Here is a 22,141-nt window from a genome sequence, read left to right as displayed (position 1 = left end):
ACACTCACACTCACACTCACACACACAAACACACACAAACAGCAGCTCGGTTTTAAAACAAGCGCACACACTCGAGGCCTGATGAAGACGTCGTTTATCTTCCTCCTCCCACATGATCGCGTGTGATTCATCTGCATCTAAACGGTGCCACACGCTCAATTCCTGTGATTTCGTGGTCAGCTACATGAAACGCCGGCGGCTAACGAATGAGAGGCGTGAATGAATGAATCTGCGCGGAGGTCAGAGGTCAGCGGTTACTGACCCCACACAGGGACAAAATCTTCAAAGGATTCAGTGATTCGCACGAGATCAGCAAACAACACTCGCTGATCTTCACTGTATTTCATTCTGGGCTGATCATAATAACTGTTTCCATCCAAAGCTGTAAATTTCACCAAATTTAGCACATTTTCCATTCCATGTGTTTCATGAGAACAACACTGTCACCTCCTCAGAAGCTGGAGCACATTTCTGCAATTTAAGACATTTTTATGACATTTTTAAGACCAATTAAAGAAAATGTAAGGAAAGAATCATAGAGAACACAAAACATCAACTAAATGTACATATCTAGGAAGCGCAATGAGTTGAATTAGAAACACTTTAAAGATTAATAATACAACTTCCAACAGATCTCCATTACATGTTAATAAATAAACTTAACTGGAATATGGAAATAACTTTTACAGTATCTTCTGACTACATAAAGTGACATTCCTCACTGTTTTTGTCTTGCTTTCCCACTGCAAATGTCAAAAATATCTGTCAATGGGCTGAGAAAAACTAGTTAAATTAAAAGGAAAACAAGTTTTCATTCCCCACTGTCAGATATTTGTTCTTGTTTTAAGCAGAAACTCAGAAAACAAGACTTCATATGTTCATTTTGCATCTTGATTTAAAAACGTTTAGATATTTGAACTGGAAAACAAGACAGAAATACTGAGGAAGAAAATCATTTTTGCTCTGTATGCAACATTTATGACTTCATGAATTTAAGACTTTCTGCTTGATTGAAGACATTTTAAGGCCTTCATTTGTGGAAGGTTGAATTAAAAAATTTTTAGAAAATGAAGCTGCTGCACGTCTTCTACTTTGATGAAACATGATCCACCTCAGTTGAGCACATTAGTCGTTTTATGATGTTACATGCATCTTGCCATTTTAATTCAGCGATTTTTATGCAATATCCCAAAACGCACATAATATGTGGACAGAAACACATCTAGTGTCGGTTTCAGAAACTCCTCATGACGTATAACTGAACTGAAGAAGTCTTAATTGCGTGCTTGTTTTGGAGGAGTGACAGGAAATCATGACTCCTGGAGGAAATCCTGCTCTGATCCCGCGGGGAAATCCAAATAAATGAGGAAAAGTGTTGCACTCTCCTCTCAAACATTAGTCTCCGTACGGCAGATAATCCTGCTTAACTGGAGCACTTCAAGAGTTTAAGAGCAGACACACAAACAAACTCAGGCCCCTGAGCTCCGTCTCCGTTAAACACAGACTCTGCTGTGCCACAGCCTCGGACAGTGACTTTAAACGCATTAAAGACTAAGGGCCAGATTTACTAAACAGAGAGAGCACAATGTCATAAAACACAGATGGGAGCGTGAAGTTATGCTGATCATTTCCATAATGACTGATGCAATCAACCCAGAGCCGTTCATCGCTGACGGCTCTGTGTGAAACATTAACATGCAAACCGTGTGTGTGTGTGTGTATCTGAGTGTGTGTATCTGAGTGAGTGAGTGTGTGTGTGTGTGTGTATCTGAGTGAGTGAGTGAGTGAGTGAGTGTGTGTGTGTGTGTGTCTGTGTGTATCTGAGTGAGTGTGTGTGTGTGTGTGTGTGTGTGTGTGTGTGTCTGTCTGTGTGTGTTTGTGTGTGTGTAAGAGAGAGAGAGAGAGAGAGAGTATGAAGCTCTGTACAGGATAAAAACCATTACGCCTATGGAGAATCCCTGTAAACCACAAAAACACACACACACGCTCTCTCTCTCACTCACACACACACTCACACTCACACTCACACACACAAACACACACAAACAGCAGCTCGGTTTTAAAACAAGCGCACACACTCGAGGCCTGATGAAGACGTCGTTTATCTTCCTCCTCCCACATGATCGCGTGTGATTCATCTGCATCTAAACGGTGCCACACGCTCAATTCCTGTGATTTCGTGGTCAGCTACATGAAACGCCGGCGGCTAACGAATGAGAGGCGTGAATGAATGAATCTGCGCGGAGGTCAGAGGTCAGCGGTTACTGACCCCACACAGGGACAAAATCTTCAAAGGATTCAGTGATTCGCACGAGATCAGCAAACAACACTCGCTGATCTTCACTGTATTTCATTCTGGGCTGATCATAATAACTGTTTCCATCCAAAGCTGTAAATTTCACCAAATTTAGCACATTTTCCATTCCATGTGTTTCATGAGAACAACACTGTCACCTCCTCAGAAGCTGGAGCACATTTCTGCAATTTAAGACATTTTTATGACATTTTTAAGACCAATTAAAGAAAATGTAAGGAAAGAATCATAGAGAACACAAAACATCAACTAAATGTACATATCTAGGAAGCGCAATGAGTTGAATTAGAAACACTTTAAAGATTAATAATACAACTTCCAACAGATCTCCATTACATGTTAATAAATAAACTTAACTGGAATATGGAAATAACTTTTACAGTATCTTCTGACTACATAAAGTGACATTCCTCACTGTTTTTGTCTTGCTTTCCCACTGCAAATGTCAAAAATATCTGTCAATGGGCTGAGAAAAACTAGTTAAATTAAAAGGAAAACAAGTTTTCATTCCCCACTGTCAGATATTTGTTCTTGTTTTAAGCAGAAACTCAGAAAACAAGACTTCATATGTTCATTTTGCATCTTGATTTAAAAACGTTTAGATATTTGAACTGGAAAACAAGACAGAAATACTGAGGAAGAAAATCATTTTTGCTCTGTATGCAACATTTATGACTTCATGAATTTAAGACTTTCTGCTTGATTGAAGACATTTTAAGGCCTTCATTTGTGGAAGGTTGAATTAAAAAATTTTTAGAAAATGAAGCTGCTGCACGTCTTCTACTTTGATGAAACATGATCCACCTCAGTTGAGCACATTAGTCGTTTTATGATGTTACATGCATCTTGCCATTTTAATTCAGCGATTTTTATGCAATATCCCAAAACGCACATAATATGTGGACAGAAACACATCTAGTGTCGGTTTCAGAAACTCCTCATGACGTATAACTGAACTGAAGAAGTCTTAATTGCGTGCTTGTTTTGGAGGAGTGACAGGAAATCATGACTCCTGGAGGAAATCCTGCTCTGATCCCGCGGGGAAATCCAAATAAATGAGGAAAAGTGTTGCACTCTCCTCTCAAACATTAGTCTCCGTACGGCAGATAATCCTGCTTAACTGGAGCACTTCAAGAGTTTAAGAGCAGACACACAAACAAACTCAGGCCCCTGAGCTCCGTCTCCGTTAAACACAGACTCTGCTGTGCCACAGCCTCGGACAGTGACTTTAAACGCATTAAAGACTAAGGGCCAGATTTACTAAACAGAGAGAGCACAATGTCATAAAAACACAGATGGGAGCGTGAAGTTATGCTGATCATTTCCATAATGACTGATGCAATCAACCCAGAGCCGTGCAAATCTACAACTACTGGCAGCTGTTTTAAGTGCAAGCGATAATACCATTAAACTGACCAGTGCAAACCTGACCAAATCACCACACATGACTGATTCAAATGCTCTCCTCACATAAAAAGGGAAACTTTTTTGTTGCAATTTTGATGCAAAATCATACTATATTATCACTCAGCTCTTTATTTAAAGTTGCATACGTGTCCCTGCAGCACAGAAGCAGTCATAAGCAGCGCAGCTATATCTGCAGCCAACAATACATTGTATGGGTCAAAATTATACATTATTCTTTAATGACAAAAATCATTAGGATATTAAGATCATGTTCCATGAAGATATTTAGTAAATTTCCTACCGTAAATATATCAAAACTTCATTTTTGATTAGTAATATGCATTGCTAAGAACTTCATTTGAACAACTTTAAAGGAGATTTTCTCAATATTTAGATTTTTTTGCTCCCTCAGATTCCAGATTTTCAAATAGTTGTATCTCAGACAAATATTGTCCAACAAACCATACATCAATGGAAAGATTATTTATCTTGTATAAACTTGTATAAACCTCAATTTTGAAAAATGGACCCTTATGACTGGGTTTGTGCTCCATGGCCACATATGAAATTATATCCTTCATCTGCATACACACAGTACACTCACGTAAACTGATATGTACTATATAGCAAATCTCAACTGCTTGATTGTTTATATTGTCACAAACTGTACCTGATCTAATCTGATAAATGCAACTATGAGGCATGAAGATATTAAGATGTTATAAGCATGAACATCATGATGTTCTGCTTTGAAAACTGTGTGTATTGTGAAAAGCGCTGTATAAATACACTAAAGCGCTGGATGCCTGCTGCTTGACGTCTGAAGCCTGATGCTGAGCTGCTCAAACCTGCTCGTGTTCCCACAATGCTGTGCGCTGAGCCGGCTGAGCGGCCGTCTAACGACGAGCGTCCGATGCTATCTGCCGCTGTGGAGCAGACTGATGGATAATCTGAGCTTCACCGCAGGACCCAGGATAAGAGCGCGTCTGATAAAGCTCTGTTAGGCAGCTCATTACACCGCTAGCGGGATATCATCAGGGAGACCCGGAGTCTGGGACCACAGGGAATCCGCTCTTCCTCAATATAAAGCTCGTTCAGGATGCTCTTCAGGACTCCGGGGGTTTGAGTCTGACCGCTGAGACACAGGCCTGTCTGCAGACGAGTTCATCATGACTGGTCATAACACCTCAGTTAGGGGTGTCCCCGACTAAGGATTCTCATAGTCGAATCAGAATGATCAAATCTTACCGATAGTCGACTGATAGTTGAATCATATGTTTGGGGAGGGCACTACCAAGAGTCAAGTAGTCAGACATGCGATAGTCATAAATACTGATGTTAACACACAGGGAAGATGTGCCACGAACACCTCACAGATACAGACGGGCTAAATAATGTTTAATGTTTTGATTAATAGATAGCTAACATTAGCCGGCCGCATATCATGTTGTTTATCAGATCAGAGCTGATGAAACTGAAGATTTGCACTAAATAAAAACAAATAATCCACACACAAGATGAAATCAACTATTCGATGAAGCCTGTGTGCATGTTTACTGTATAGAGATTATTACGGAGGAAATGTGTTTGAGCTGCTGAGGAAACTGCTCAAACACAGCTAGCTTCATCCAGACCCGGCTCCAGAATTAAATCCCGACTGTGCTTTAGAAAGTGTGCTCTAGCCTCAGTTCACGTATATTTCTGGCCCGTCCATTGCTCTTTCGAGTGTGAATCCTGCATAAATATGCAGATGTCATTCTCGAAACTGTTTGCGGTCGAAAAATAACTATTCTATACAAACTCTGAATGGTTCAGGCTATATAACCCAGAGAGCCCACAGAGCCCTGCCTTTATAATCAGTCTCATCTCGTCTTCATCGATCTCATGAAGTTTTATTATAACGAGAGGATTCAGCGCCCGTGTTCACAGCATGCAGAAATCAAATCAGACCCGGCTGAAATGTTCTGAAATCACTCGTACTCCACCTGATCAAAAACATCCGGTCTTTCACTCCGAGTCCATCTGAGTCAAAGCTTCTTTCTTTTCTGATTATTTACAGCATTATCAATCATTCTAATCCATCATTTTTAAATTCCAAAACTTTTTTTCAAGGTTTTGTCAAGATTTAAAGTTTGACTCGAGTTTGATTTTCTAGAATTTCGAATTTTCCTCAATATTCAGACTGATTTGCTGATTTGTCATGCATGTGGCTGATGATCACGCAGGTTGTGCATCACGTTTGTTTCCCAGTAAATTCACTTTGACAGCGTTTCAGAGGCCAGAAAACACACAGCAGAAGCTCACCTGGTTCCTCCGAAGAGGATGATGCGATCTCCCACCATACAGCAGCACTGTCTGCGTCTGGGACACGGCCCTTTGCCCTTCGGCTCCACCTTCTTCCAGGAGAAGGCCTCTGCACACAAGAACACAGACATCAGAGCTGGAAGATGATCAGCACCAGCTGAAACTGAACTCAAACACACAACATAAATGACACTAATATCATTAACTAAAATGAGACGGACAAACATACGTGTCACGAACAGCTAAGAATGAGAAGAATCACCTGGATTGAACTTCCAGAGGTCGTTGAAGTGTCGATCCAGACGAGCATTATAACCACCGAATATGTACAATTCTCCATTGTAGGCAACTTTCAGAGGAAAACAAAGAAGGACTGAGATTAAATAACACATATACACATTTTCACCTCGTGTGTGTGTGTGTGTGTGTGAGAGTGTGTGTGTGTGTATCTCTGTGCGTGCGTGTGTGTATCTCTGTGCGTGCGTGTGTGTGTGTGTGTGTGTGTATCTCTGTGTGTGTGTGTGTGTGTGTGTGTGTGTATCTCTGTGTGTGTGTGTGTGTGTGTGTATCTCTGTGCGTGTGTGTGTGTGTGTGTGTGTGTGTATCTCTGTGCGTGTGTGTGTGTGTGTGTGTATCTCTGTGCGTGTGTGTGTGTGTGTGTGTGTGTGTGTGTATCTCTGTGCGTGTGTGTGTGTGTGTGCATCTCTGTGCGTGTGTGTGTGTGTGTATCTCTGTGCGTGTGTGTGTGTATCTCTGTGCGTGTGTGTGTATCTCTGTGCGTGAGTGCGTGTGTGTGTATCTCTGTGTGTGAGTGCGTGTGTGTGTGTGTGTGTGTGTGTGTGTATCTCTGTGCGTGTGTGTGTGTGTGTGTGTATCTCTGTGTGTGAGTGCGCGTGTGTGTGTGTGTGTGTGTGTGTGTGTGTGTGTGTGTGTGTGTGTGTGTGTGTGTGTGTGTGTGTGTGTGTGTGTGTGTGTGTCTCTGTGTGTGTGTGTGACTCACAGGCAGAATGGCTCCTGCGTCCCTCGGGCAGCAGCTGTGCAGTCGGTGTGTTGAGCCAGCAGTTGGTCTCCGTGTCAAAGATCTTGATTTTATTGCAGTAGATCTCGTTGTTGGAGTGGAACGGGCCGAATCGATCCGCTCTTCCTCCAAACACAAACATCTTGGTGCCGATGATGGTAGCTGAGTGGAAGTCTCTCCATCGAGCCGGCGTGCCCTGAGGAGACCAACCACACGCCTCAGAGACAGACAGCACACCAGGTGTGGCAGTGAACACACACACACACACACGTTTATTTTTGTGAATTGTGGGAACATTCCATAGGCGTAATGGTTTTTATACTGTACTTACTGTATGTGCTATTGTCCTACACCAACCCTACACCTAAACCTACCCCTTACAGGAGACTGTGCATTTCAACTTTCCCCAAAAAAACCTCATTCTGAGTGATTTATAAGCGTTTTGAAAAGTGGGGACATGGGTCAATGTCCTCATAAATCACCTTCTCCATAAATACCTGTCATACCCTCGTCATTATACAAATTTATGTCCTCATTTGTCACAAAAAACACACACTCACTCGCACTCACACACACACACACAGACACACACACACACACACACACACACACACACACTCACAGACAGACACACACACACACACACACAGACAGACACTCACAGACAGACAGACAGACACACACACACAGCTGTGTATTACAGTGACAGCGAGTGAGAATCACATACAGTCACAATAACATCCTGCTCTATTAGACGCACAGATCAAGGCCTGATGAAGCTCTATGACTCCATCTAGTGACAGAAGACCACAAACACCGGCTGCGTCTCAATACACCGATCATGCCGAGTATCAAAGATCCGTTCTTAAACAGTGAATTATACGACCATCTAATATCCCTCATCTGAGCTAAAACTGCAAGTAATGCTTGGTCAGCAGGAGTCTTTTCATCCAAGCATGTGAATGGAAGTGAATGAAATTTAAATGTATATTTATTCACTAAAACACACAGGAGAAAACAGCTCTGCTGCGGATGGCAAAAATACAATTTTAAGATGTTTTTTGCATTTTAGTGAATAAAAATAAATTTCAATGTAACTTCCATCTACAGCCTCACACAAACACTCTCGAGAGACTAACTAAACTCAATTAATAAAACTACAGAATAACAAGAGCAACTATATTTCTATCATATATGTATATACTGTATATATAGTTTTCTTTATGCAAAAAAGCAAAAACAGAAGAAAAGAAAATGAGCTTTAAACTTCTTCTCCACAACATCATCAGAGCAAAGCATTTCTGAAGACAGAAGGACAAAAAGAGAAAAATCTCCCAAATAAATGAGACTTAAAGTGCCCCTATTATGGGTTATGAAAGGTTCATATTTTGGTTTTGGGAGTCCCCAACAACAGGCTGACATGCATGCAAGGTCAAAAGAACACTTTCCTCGTCTTAAAATATGCATTTATTTTTTCCATTTTTGCTCACGACTCCCAAACGGTTCGTTCAGCGATTCATTTTTCCAAACCTCTCCTCTGCGGTGATTGGTCCGATGACCCGGTCTGTTGTGATTGGTCATTCACTCTTCATCGACACATTTCTAGACAATTGCGAGCGAGCAGATATCGCTGTTATCCGGCTAGACGGAGCATTTTTTAAGCACAAATGCTCATCTTGTCTAGCTCTGCGAGGCGCATGCTGTCTGTGTACGGCTCAAGACAGCAGGGTATGTCTAAAAACTCCCAACTCTTTTCTCCTCCAACTTCAAAATCGTACTACATCGCTGTTTTACCTTTCTTGTTTGTTTTGTGTAAAGGGTGTTCGACCCTCCTTGCACGTTCACTTTGTAAACACTGGGGCGGCGCTGAGGAGGAAGGGTCCGGCTCTAACTGTCTAACTCTGCAGGATGTTTTCATTCACTTAGAGCTGTTACACACTGCATGAAAGATCATCTTCAGAAATCCATAATAAGGGCACTTTAAGATCTAAAAAACCATCTCAGCTCTGTTGGTACGTCACATATAAAGTCACACTACTCTGTTCACATACTGTCCTTCACCTGCTATACTACAGCAGGGAAGTAATGGAGGGCAGACCTTATATCCCATGATGCTCTGCTGCAGCACAGTGAGGATGTCATGATGCACGAGCACACTTGTTTGATAAGAGACTCTAGTGAGGTTTCTGAGGGAATCGCACTCACCCGGGCGCTCACTAGTGACCAGCACATGCTGCTGGTGTCCAGCTTGTGAATCTCATTGGAGAAGCAGTCGGCCTGAGAACACAAACACGGTCAGACGCTTCGTCACACGCTCGTTAGCTGATTATAATCACTCAGTCTCTGCAGTTACGCACCAGCTGCTCGTATCCACCGAAGATGTACATGGCCTTTCCCAGAACACAGGCCGAGTGTCCGTCTCTGGCGCCCGGGACCGACCCCGAGATCTTGGGCGTGAACCATCGGTGCTGACCTGAGGACACACACACACACACACACACACACACACACACGTCACCTTTATTTATACAGCGCTTTTACAATACAGATTGTGTCAAAGCACTTAACAGTATCAAATAGGAGGATAGAGTGTCAGTGATGTATAATGATAAGATTAAACACTCAATTTTCAGTTAAAGGCATTTCATTATTGAATTCAGAGATGTCATTGTCTAGCTCAGTTTAGTTTAAATAGTATCTGTGCAATCAAATTGATGATAATCGCTAGAAATTAAGTGTCTCACACACACACACACACACACAGACACAGACAGACAGACACACACACACAGGAAGAGAGAGAGAAATACACACACACACAGAGAGAGAGAGAGAGAGAGAGAGAGAGAAATACACACACACACACACACACACACAGAGAGAGAGAGAGAGAAATACACACACACACACACAGAGAGAGAGAGAGAGAGAGAGAGAGAGAGAAATACACACACACACACACACACACACAGACACAGACAGACACACACACACACAGAGAGAGAGAGAGAGAGAGAGAGAGAGAGAGAAATACACACACACACACACAGAGAGAGAGAGAGAGAGAACACACACACACACACACAGAGAGAGAGAGAGAGAGAGAGAGAGAGAGAGAATACACACACACACACACAGAGAGAGAGAGAGAGAGAGAGAGAGAGAGAGAGAGAATACACACACACACACACAGAGAGAGAGAGAAATACACACACACACAGACACACACACACACACACACACACACTCTCTCAAGGAAGGTTCTTCTGTCTTTCATGGTCTGCAGCAGAATAAAGTCATTTCTAAGCAGAAGCTTTGATCTTAAGGACATTAGCTCTGTGTGTGTCACTGTAAATCTGTCCTGGAGGAGGAAGAGGAGGATTTCTCTTCATCATCAGCGATTAGTGGATGAAAAAGTTTGCAGATGACCAGAGAAAGCCTCAAATGATTTTAGCGAGACTGTGATGATCAAGAGAAAACGAGATCAAAATCGTGTTTGCGATGAGACAAATACACTGAAAATGCTTCAGTTCATGAGTACTGGAATTAATCATAACAAACATATGCAACAAAACACTGATTATGACCAAATATCAGCACATTCTATCAATAAAAACAAATGTTTTAGATATACAGTGGAGGCCAACATGATTACTACACTAGTATTCTCAGCAGCTAAAAATGGTTTTCAGTCAGTTATTTCTATCTTCTGCTGGAGTGTGTCAGGAGGAAACATCAGTTTACATTTACAAACATTCATTTGGCCATTAATTGTAATAATCCAGTGAGATTTTTGTTTGCTCCACATAGAGATCTGATCTGATCATCATCCAATGATCTGAGCTCATGCTCCTCAGTTTTTGAGTGAAAAAAAGCATTATTTGTGCATAATTTTTGGCAACGTTCACTCAAAAACTGAGAAGCATCAGCTTAAAAAATAAACAAAACCTGTACTGACTGACAGAAAACAAGTTGACAAAAGATTGAATGTAAGATTTGGTGATAACACAGCAATAATAAGGGATTCACAAGTATTTTGAAAAGGCTGGCCACGTTTGGCCAGACACATCAGTGTAAGACAGTGAAGAGAAACCTGCAAGCATTCATTCTGCCGGACACCTACAGACGTCGAAGGCGTACAGCACGTTGCACGCGCCCTCGGTGTCGTTCCGGCCACCCCAGATGTAGATGGTCTCGTCCACCAGCACCGCCGTGTGTCCGTAGCGCATGTAGGGCACTTCCCGAGCGTGTTCCCTTCCTCCGGTCCGCACCGGCGGCAGCTTCGTCCAGCGCAGAGACACTGAGAGAACCACACACACACACACTGACTTACCTTTACATTCATGCTTTCATCCAAACCAACTCACACTGCATTCAAGTTACTTTTGTTTAGTTCATGCATTGCCTGGGAATCGGACCCATGGCCTCGGTGTTGCAAACCCCGTGATCTACAGGAAAACTAACTTATGGCTAGACATGTGCCGGTATTTGGTAATGCGATATATCACCATAATCAAAAGGGTAGGTCTGATCTCTTACGTATCTAAGAAATGTATTCCATTAAACTGGAAAAAGGAACACCCTCCAACATTTGAATTATTTAAAAATATCATAAATGACACACTGCATATGGAATATTTAACATAGAGTTCAAAAAACACAACCCACATCTTCGTAGAGACCTGGAATATTTTTTGGACCTGGTATGAACCCTTTGACTCGTGCCTATATAACTTAATATCCATTGTTATCACACTGACCATTCATGTGCTATCATTTGATTTCTGTTTTCATTTGTTAATACAAATTGGATTTGATAAAGTATGTTCTCATATTTGTATACTCTGGTGCTATGTAATGTAGATTTGATTTTTAATTGTGTTGACTGTTGTTATATTGTAAACCTGTTATACTGTATTATGACTTTTTTGCAACTACATTTTAATATAATGATAATACCGTATACTGTGATAAAAGCATTAGCAATTAATCGCAACATGAAAAGTTGATACTGTCATATGCCTACTTATGGTACATTCAACCTAATATAATCCAGAAAACTGACATTAGAAACGGCTGATATTCTTTTTCTTTCATTCGTCATCAGTGTATTATTCTGTGCGTCTGTCCTCCATAAAGCAGATGAATTTCATCTGAATTTGACTGCTGTGTGGAGTTTGTTTGAATCTGATCTTCGGTTCACCTCACATTTACATGCAGGTTTTGCAGCGGCTGGTTGAGGGCGCTTAACCAAACTAACCCGTGTTGAAGACGTGCACGTCAATCTGTCTCAAGGTCTCGTAGTCTTCTCCAGAGCAGTATCCTCCGAACGAGTAGACCTTGTGTCCGACCGCCACCGCCGCATGATTGACCCTCCGCGGGCCACCCTCCAGGTGCACCGTCCAGCGTAACATCCCACGCTCGGCCGCGGCTGACCGCTGCGCTAAACCATCACGCCTGCGCAGACATCACAGCTGAGGAGGAAGAGCAGCAGCCGTCAGAGACAAACACTGACACACAGAGAGAGAACTACTGACACAGACAGAGAGAACAACCAATCAGAGAGAACTACTGACACAGACAGAGAGAACAACCAATCAGAGAGAACTACTGACACAGACAGAGAGAACAACCAATCAGAGGGAACTACTGACACAGACAGAGAGAACAACCAATCAGAGAGAACTACTGAAACAGACAGAGAGAACAACCAATCAGAGAGAACTACTGACACAGACAGAGAGAACAACCAATCAGAGAGAACTACTGACACACAGAGAGAGAGAGAACACACACACACACTCTCTCAAGGAAGGTTCTTCTGTCTTTCATGGTCTGCAGCAGAATAAAGTCATTTCTAAGCAGAAGCTTTGATCTTAAGGACATTAGCTCTGTGTGTGTCACTGTAAATCTGTCCTGGAGGAGGAAGAGGAGGATTTCTCTTCATCATCAGCGATTAGTGGATGAAAAGTTTGCAGATGACCAGAGAAAGCCTCAAATGATTTTAGCGAGACTGTGATGATCAAGAGAAAACGAGATCAAAATCGTGTTTGCGATGAGACAAATACACTGAAAATGCTTCAGTTCATGAGTACTGGAATTAATCATAACAAACATATGCAACAAAACACTGATTATGACCAAATATCAGCACATTCTATCAATAAAAACAAATGTTTTAGATATACAGTGGAGGCCAACATGATTACTACACTAGTATTCTCAGCAGCTAAAAATGGTTTTCAGTCAGTTATTTCTATCTTCTGCTGGAGTGTGTCAGGAGGAAACATCAGTTTACATTTACAAACATTCATTTGGCCATTAATTGTAATAATCCAGTGAGATTTTTGTTTGCTCCACATAGAGATCTGATCTGATCATCATCCAATGATCTGAGCTCATGCTCCTCAGTTTTTGAGTGAAAAAAAGCATTATTTGTGCATAATTTTTGGCAACGTTCACTCAAAAACTGAGAAGCATCAGCTTAAAAAATAAACAAAACCTGTACTGACTGACAGAAAACAAGTTGACAAAAGATTGAATGTAAGATTTGGTGATAACACAGCAATAATAAGGGATTCACAAGTATTTTGAAAAGGCTGGCCACGTTTGGCCAGACACATCAGTGTAAGACAGTGAAGAGAAACCTGCAAGCATTCATTCTGCCGGACACCTACAGACGTCGAAGGCGTACAGCACGTTGCACGCGCCCTCGGTGTCGTTCCGGCCACCCCAGATGTAGATGGTCTCGTCCACCAGCACCGCCGTGTGTCCGTAGCGCATGTAGGGCACTTCCCGAGCGTGTTCCCTTCCTCCGGTCCGCACCGGCGGCAGCTTCGCCCAGCGCAGAGACACTGAGAGAACCACACACACACACAGACAGAGAACAACCAATCAGAGGAACTACTGACACACAGAGAGAGAACTACTGACACAGACAGAGAACAACCAATCAGAGAACTACTGACAGAGACAGAGAAAACGACCAATCAGAGAGAACTACTGACACACAGAGAGAGAACTACTGAAACAGACAGAGAACAACCAATCAGAGGAACTACTGACACAGACAGAGAGAACAACCAATCAGAGAGAACTACTGACACAGACAGAGAGAACAACCAATCAGAGGGAACTACTGACACAGACAGAGAGAACAACCAATCAGAGAGAACTACTGAAACAGACAGAGAGAACAACCAATCAGAGAGAACTACTGACACAGACAGAGAGAACAACCAATCAGAGAGAACTACTGAAACAGACAGAGAGAACAACCAATCAGAGGGAACTACTGACACAGACAGAGAAAACAACCAATCAGAGAGAACTACTGACACAGATATGGCTAGTTTCCACTGAGCAGTACAGTACAGTTCAGTACAGTATGATTCGGTGCAGGTAACCCTGATCAGGCTTGCGTTTCCACTGCCAGTAGTACCCTTACTTGATAGGCGCCTGGAGCTGAGAAATCGGCATAGCAAATTTTTAAATAGGCACTATCTTTATAAATGAACCACAGATTTGAGTTTTAAACAACTACATTCTCGCCTGAAAAGCTCTTAAAACTACATTTCATGACACAATAAGAGTATATTTAGAAAATTACGTGGGTTTTTGGGCAATGACGTTTCACCAAGAACAGACAAGAATGCATATTGAGAAACGGCTATTGTCTGTGTGAAAATATAAAATTATAAAATACACTGTTATATTTTTTTGTGTTTGCGCACTGATGTAGTTATAAGCCCAACACTCACGGACAGCAGAGCAGAACGAGTGAAGGAGAAGCTTTACCCCCTTGTATCACGCAAAAGTGACGATTCTAGTCAACCAATCAGCATTCTGTAGTGAGTTTAGCTCCACCCTTTTGGTACCCTTTGCTGTGCTAGGTACCCCAACGGAAGGGTACCAAAAAAGTGGTACGGTACGGTTCGCTACTTTGGTACCATTCACAACTTCTGACAGTGGAAATGGAAATAATTGCGTACCGTACCGTACTGTACCAAACCGCACCGCTCAGTGGAAACGAGCCAATAGAGAGAACAACCAATCAGAGAGAACTACTGACACACAGACAGAGAAAACGGCCAATCAGAGAGAACTACTGACACAGATAGAGAAAACAACCAATCAGAAAGAACTACTGACAGAGACAGAGAAAACGGCCACTCAGAGAGAACTATTGACACAGATAGAGAAAACTGCCAATCAGAAAGAACTACTGACACACAGACAGAGAAAACGACCAATCAGAAAGAACTACTGACACACAGACAGAGAAAACGACCAATCAGAGAGAACTACTGACACAGACAGAGAAAACGGCCAATCAGAAAAAACTACTGACACACAGACAGAGAAAACAACCAATCAGAAAGAACTACTGACAGAGACAGAGAAAACGGCCACTCAGAGAGAACTATTGACACACAGACAGAGAAAACGACCAATCAGAAAGAACTACTGACACAGACAGAGGAAACGACCAATCAGAAAGAACTACTGACAGAGACAGAGAAAACGGCCACTCAGAGAGAACTATTGACACACAGACAGAGAAAACGACCAATCAGAAAGAACTACTGACACACAGACAGAGAAAACGACCAATCAGAAAGAACTACTGACACACAGACAGAGAAAACGACCAATCAGAAAGAACTACTGACACAGACAGAGAAAACAACCAATCAGAGAGAACTACTGACACAGACAGAGAAAACGGCCAATCAGAAAGAACTACTGACACACAAACAGAGAAAACAACCAATCAGAGAGAACTACTGACACACAGACAGAAAAACTGCCAATCAGAAAGAACTACTGACAGAGACAGAGAAAACGACCAATCAGAGAGAACTACTGACACAGACAGAGAAAACAACCAATCAGAGAGAACTACTGACACAGACAGAGAAAACGGCCAATCAGAAAAAACTACTGACACACAGAGAAAACGGCCACTCAGAGAGAACTACTGACACACAGACAGAGAAAACGACCAATCAGAAAGAACTACTGACAGAGACAGAGAAAACGACCAATCAGAGAGAACTACTGACACAGACAGAGAAAACGACCAATCAGAGAGAACTACTGACACAGATAGAGAAAACGACCAATCAGAAAGAACTACTGACACACAGACAGAGAAAACGACCAATCAGAGAGAACTACTGACACACAGACAGAGAAAACAGCCACTCAGAGAGAACTATTGACACACAGACAGAGAAAACGACCAATCAGAAAGAACTACTGACACACAGACAGAGAAAACGACCAATCAGAGAGAACTATTGACACAGACAGAGAAAACGACCAATCAGAGAGAACTACTGACACAGATCGAGAAAACGGCCAATCAGAAAAAACTACTGACACTCAGACAGAGAAAACGACCAATCAGAGAGAACTACTGACACAGACAGAGAAAACTGCCAATCAGAGAGAACTACTGACACAGACAGAGAAAACGGCCAATCAGAAAAAACTACTGACACACAGAGAAAACGGCCACTCAGAGAGAACTACTGACACACAGACAGAGAAAACGACCAATCAGAAAGAACTACTGACAGAGACAGAGAAAACGACCAATCAGAGAGAACTACTGACACACAGACAGAGAAAACGGCCACTCAGAGAGAACTACTGACACACAGACAGAAAAACCGACCAATCAGAAAGAACTACTGACAGAGACAGAGAAAACGACCAATCAGAGAGAACTACTGACACAGATAGAGAAAACGACCAATCAGAAAGAACTACTGACACACAGACAGAGAAAACGACCAATCAGAGAGAACTACTGACACACAGACAGAGAAAACGACCAATCAGAAAGAACTACTGACACAGACAGAGAAAACGACCAATCAGAAAGAACTACTGACACACAGACAGAGAAAACGACCAATCAGAAAGAACTACTGACACAGACAGAGAAAACGACCAATCAGAGAGAACTACTGACACACAGACAGAGAAAACGACCAATCAGAGAGAACTACTGACACAGACAGAGAAAACAACCAATCAGAGAGAACTACTGACACACAGACAGAGAAAACGACCAATCAGAGAGAACTACTGACACAGACAGAGAAAACAACCAATCAGAGAGAACTACTGACACACAGACAGACAGAGAAAACTAGGGATGCACGATATATTGGCCACCATATCAGCATCAGCTGATAAATGTTAATTTCATTCATCATTATCGAACCGATAAGAAAATTTGGCTGATATATTAAAGCCGATAAATAATGCATTATTTCCTGCAGAGGCACTTCAGATGCGCACTGTTCTCTGTGATGGTTTTTAATTGCTTGAAATATTATTGGAATCACTTCGAAAGGAAAATACAGTGAAGTGCAACATGTGCAGGGCAAGTCTGTCATATTATAATGAGAACATCACTGTAAAATAATGAAGGGAATCTTTGTGCGCCCGTGTTTTAGCGTTACGGAAAGAGCGCATCCACAACGGAGCTACATATTCATGACCAGCACAGTTAAGTTTGCTTGTGCATTTGCAGCCTATTGTGCAATTGTGCTTCTGTGATCATCTTTAGCTCAGCGCATGCAGCTCAAACAGCAGCGCACAACATTAATAACTATATGATTGGGATTATCATATATACAGTATCTCACAAAAGTGAGTACACCCCTCACATTTCAGAAATTTTTAGTATATCTTCTCAAAGGACAATACTACACAAATGAAACTTGGATATACTTTAGAGTAGTCAATGTGCAGCTTGTATAGTAGTACAAATTTACTGTCCTCAAAATATAACTCCGCATATAGCCATTATTGTAAAAATAACTGGCAACAAAAAGGAGTACAAAACGGTGTCCAAAGTGTCAATATTTTGTAGGGGCACCATTGTTATCTAGCACTGCCTTAATCCTCCTGGGCTTGGAGTTCAGCTGTGCAGGTTGTTGCTGGGATCCTCTTCCACTCCTCCATACTGACATCACGGAGCTGTTAGACACATGGTGCTTCTCCACCTTCCGCTTGAGGATGATCCACAGGTGCTCCATAGGGTTCAGGACATAGGTTTGGAGACATACTTGGCCACTCCATCACCTTCACCTTCAGCTTCATCAGCAAGGCAGATGTCATCTTGGCGGTGTGTTTGGGGTCGTTATCATGTTGGAAAGCTGCCGTTCGGCCCAGTTTCTGAAGGGAGGGCATCATCTTCTGTTTCAGTATGTCACAGTACATGTTGGAATCCATGTTTCCCTCAATGAACCTCAGCTCTCCAGAACCAGCAGCACTCATGCAGCACCAGAACATGAAGCTATCACCACCATGCTTGACTGTAGGCAAGACACAATTTTGTTGGTACTCCTCACCAAGGCATCACCACACATGCTGGACATCTGAGCCAAACAAGTATATCTTAGTCTCATCAGACCACAGGACATGGTTCCAGTAATTCATGCTCTTGGACAGGTTGTCTTCAACAAACTGTTTGCAGGCCTTTTTGTGAGCCAGCTTCAGAAGAAGCTTCCTTCTGGGACGACGGCCGTGCAAACCGACTTGTTGCAGTGTGCGGCGTATGGTCTGAGCACTGACAAGCTGACCTTCCGCTTCTGCAACCTCTAAAGCAATGCTGGCAGCACTCATGCATCTGTTTTTTGAAGCCAGCTTCTGCACCTGACGCACAGCACAAGGATCTAACCTCTTTGATCGACCCTTGTGAGGCCTGTTCCGAGTGGAACCCGTCTTAGAAAACCTCTGTATGCCGCTGGCCACTGTACTGTAACTCAGTTTCAGGGTGTTACTGATCTTCTTTTAGCCTCGGCCATCTTTGTGGAGAGCAGCAGTTCTGATTCTCAAATCCTCAGACAGTTCTTTGTCATGAGGTGCATGTTGAACATCCAGTGGTCAGTATGAGAGAACTGTACTCAAAGCGCCACATTTTAACTGCTCTAATACAAGATACACAAATTGGTATGGTCCTGTCAAGCAGACAAAAACATGAACATGATGAATAGGACATGTGGCTTTGCATGGTTAAATGACGTATAGCTGTTATCAGAATAGGGTGTACTCACTTTTGTTGCCAGCTTTTTAGACAATAATGGCTGTATGTTGAGTTATTTTCAGAGGACAGTAAATCTGTACTGCTATACAAGCTGCACGTTGACTACTCTAAAATATATCCAAGTTTCATTTCTATAGAATTGTCCCTTGAAAAGATATACTAAAATGATTGCCGAAATGTGAGGGGTGTACTTACTTTTGTGAGATAGTGTATATTATAATAAAACGTGAATTCTTTGGTTTAATTTGTTGTGTTTCAGCGCGTTGTTGCAGGAAGAACGCATCCTCCGCAGCGAGACCCGAACCAGTCTAAAATAGTCTGAATATAAACACTTATTATAGGTGTACCGTAGTGATTCAGGACAAGCCAAAAACATGGTTTGGAAAATGGATTCGTTGTGTACTCGCTTATTATAGAAATTTTATAAATTTTAAACACAAAAAAGTTACGTACTGCAGCTTTAAATACGCTTCAATTTAGCAGTGTTCATTCAACTCTTCAGCTTCAGCGCACGCAGCTCGAACAGCACAACATTAATAACAACGATTGGGACCATCATATATCATAATGAGGACACTAATATAATAAAACGTTGTGAATTCTTTGGTTCTTTGGTAAGATAGGGTAAACGTACCTATCAAGCTCATCAAAATCTACGTTGAGACATTTTTAGTGCACAAGATATTGGTTTCAGAACAAAAAGTTATGTTAAAATAAAATATTAATCTCTCACACAAAAATATTTAATTTTATTTTAAATCACAAAAGCATTTCAATTAAGATATACATCATTAAATTAAAAAAGTCTGGCTGTGCTTAATGGGTACATTTTTGTACCCTTCCCCTGTTCCCATTAAACTCACATCATGTTATATTAAAACTGTTTTTTTGTTTATTTTAAACAACCTTTTAAAGAATACAATCACAAAGTCAATAACAAAAACAGAACACTAAAATCAAGCAACAAGGCTTTCAGTTTGATCAGTTATATATTCATAGCAAAGTGTCATTTAAGCACATTGCAGCATCTGGACTAGTCCACGTTCAGCTAAATAACATTCAAAAATCAGATAAACAAACCAATAAAACATTTCATTCATGGAGATGAACACAGAAACTAGCCTCATAATGAAACCTTTATTTAAATGGATGTCAGCTTATCTATAGTCTCTTATGGCTGGAATACACATGATTGTCCTCCTTCTGATTTTTTAGCTTCAGACTTTGATTCCACCCAGTCGGAGGAGATCAAACATGTTTGATATTTTCAGCAGATTTTAGAATTCATATTGTTTTCATTTCATTTCACGTGTCTGCTAGCAACAGTGCTCACGTTTCTGGATGAGTTTGTTGTGATCGGAACGACCTGAAGGCCTGGGAGTGTGCGACCCTCATTGGTTTGGTGTATGATGCCCAGTTTTCCTTTGTGAATATTTACAAGTCACAGAGGAAAACTGGCCACCATACACTAAACGACTGAGGATCACATCATACACCGGCGTTTTAAAAATCTGCTCAAATTTTAAAAGTCGTATATAGTATTCCAGCCTTTTTCGTGGACATGCGACAGGCTTCTGATGACTCCTTCACTGAATGGATGACATGCCTCTTTCATCTTTGGGCATAAACTATAGTTACGTCTAGATTTTGTCATCTTAAAGCTGTTAAAATAAGTTATTAACCATTTTATAAAGATTAATTTAAAGTGACGACCATCAGTTGATATGTAAAGTCTGTTTATGAAGTATCTACATGTGAGGAAGAGCTTAACTGGAGCAGCAACTATTTTTGATAAATTTCAACATTTATTAAAATGACAAGATTTTGCAAATTAAATAATCTAGATTATGTATTCAGTTCACACATTTTATTACGAACTATTATTAACAATATCTATGAAATGATACTTTTTCTTATTGATGTCAGACTGAAGCTGTGTGAGTTTCATGGTAATGCACCTTTAAGCTCACCTTACAATAATATGAAATCTTTCAAAATTACAGCACTGTAAAACCACAGACCAGCAATAAACTGTAGATGTATAATATTATGGGTGTAAAAGTACAAGCCAGTAACGCCTGTGAGGTAATATGTTAGCGTAGCACACGATCTTATACAGCTAGTCAGCTAACTGTGTTCTGTAGCATCTGCGCTGTGTTGCTAAAACTATCTTTTAGATCTAACTGTAATTATTTACAACATCCAAGTTCCAGGTTATAATATGCAAAAGTCTGAACATTAATCTCTTAATTTTACAATAAGTAGTGAAATTTACCCAAAATAAAGGCTTAAACATCTAAAAAACGCACATTTAAAGGGCTCCTCTTTTGGTGAAAGTTTTCAGACAGAACACATGGAGATCTCAGCGTGTGACGATCTGATCGACTTCAAATTACAGCAGGAATATATTAACAAACATATCAACTGGTTAAGACCTCAAGTAGGATAATAAATTATTTTTTCTTTTTATAATCCGATCTCAAATATGCAAGTGTGCTCATTGATATATTATTGTCGGTGCGGAGGCTATTCCATTTAATTTATCCATGGCACATGATTATTATTTTTATATATATATATACACATACACATATACATATAATGTTAAGTAATGTTGTCCAGTGACTTGTTTGCATTATTTAAGCATTGTTTTATTTATTTGTAAGTCTGCTTTGTTTGATTTATGTTTAAGTGTTTAATGGCTTTTAACGGTTAGACTTTTTTTTGTAATCAGGCTCAAAAATGATATAATAATCTGGATTTAGATTTACTGGCCAACATATCGGTTATCGGCTTTCATTTATAAAGAATTATCGGTATCGGATAAAATGTTCATATCGGTGCATCCCTAGAGAAAACGACCAATCAGAGAGAAATACTGCCAGACGGGTCAGTGACGTGCCACTCGTGTGTTTATCATGGAGATTAGCAGCAATATGGATTTAACTGCACTGACACCATCAGATGAGAACAAAACACTTAATGACTCTATCGTCTCCTGTAGAGCTGCTTTACAGCTGAAACTGTTCCA

The 22,141-nt window shown here is 41.1% G+C and overlaps 1 protein-coding gene across 1 annotated transcript in view; it reads right to left on the bottom strand.

Moving 5' to 3' along the window:
* Positions 1 to 22,141, bottom strand: part of klhdc3 (kelch domain containing 3) — a 45,002-nt gene that overhangs the window by 21,140 nt on the left and 1,721 nt on the right. The window contains exons 2-8 of the mRNA XM_058796369.1: positions 12,304 to 12,517; positions 11,167 to 11,343; positions 9,401 to 9,516; positions 9,249 to 9,320; positions 7,026 to 7,239; positions 6,288 to 6,374; positions 6,026 to 6,134 (exon numbers count right to left, since the gene is read on the bottom strand). Of these exons, the coding sequence (XP_058652352.1) occupies positions 6,026 to 6,134; positions 6,288 to 6,374; positions 7,026 to 7,239; positions 9,249 to 9,320; positions 9,401 to 9,516; positions 11,167 to 11,343; positions 12,304 to 12,457 (929 nt within the window). The 5' untranslated portion in view covers positions 12,458 to 12,517. The remainder of the gene's footprint in view (positions 1 to 6,025; positions 6,135 to 6,287; positions 6,375 to 7,025; positions 7,240 to 9,248; positions 9,321 to 9,400; positions 9,517 to 11,166; positions 11,344 to 12,303; positions 12,518 to 22,141) is intronic.

Source organism: Onychostoma macrolepis, chromosome 13, assembly GCF_012432095.1.
Source record: "Onychostoma macrolepis isolate SWU-2019 chromosome 13, ASM1243209v1, whole genome shotgun sequence".
In the NCBI taxonomy this organism is placed as follows: domain Eukaryota; kingdom Metazoa; phylum Chordata; class Actinopteri; order Cypriniformes; family Cyprinidae; genus Onychostoma; species Onychostoma macrolepis.
Note: the sequence above shows the minus strand (reverse complement) of the source record. Positions and strands in the feature narration are given on the sequence as shown.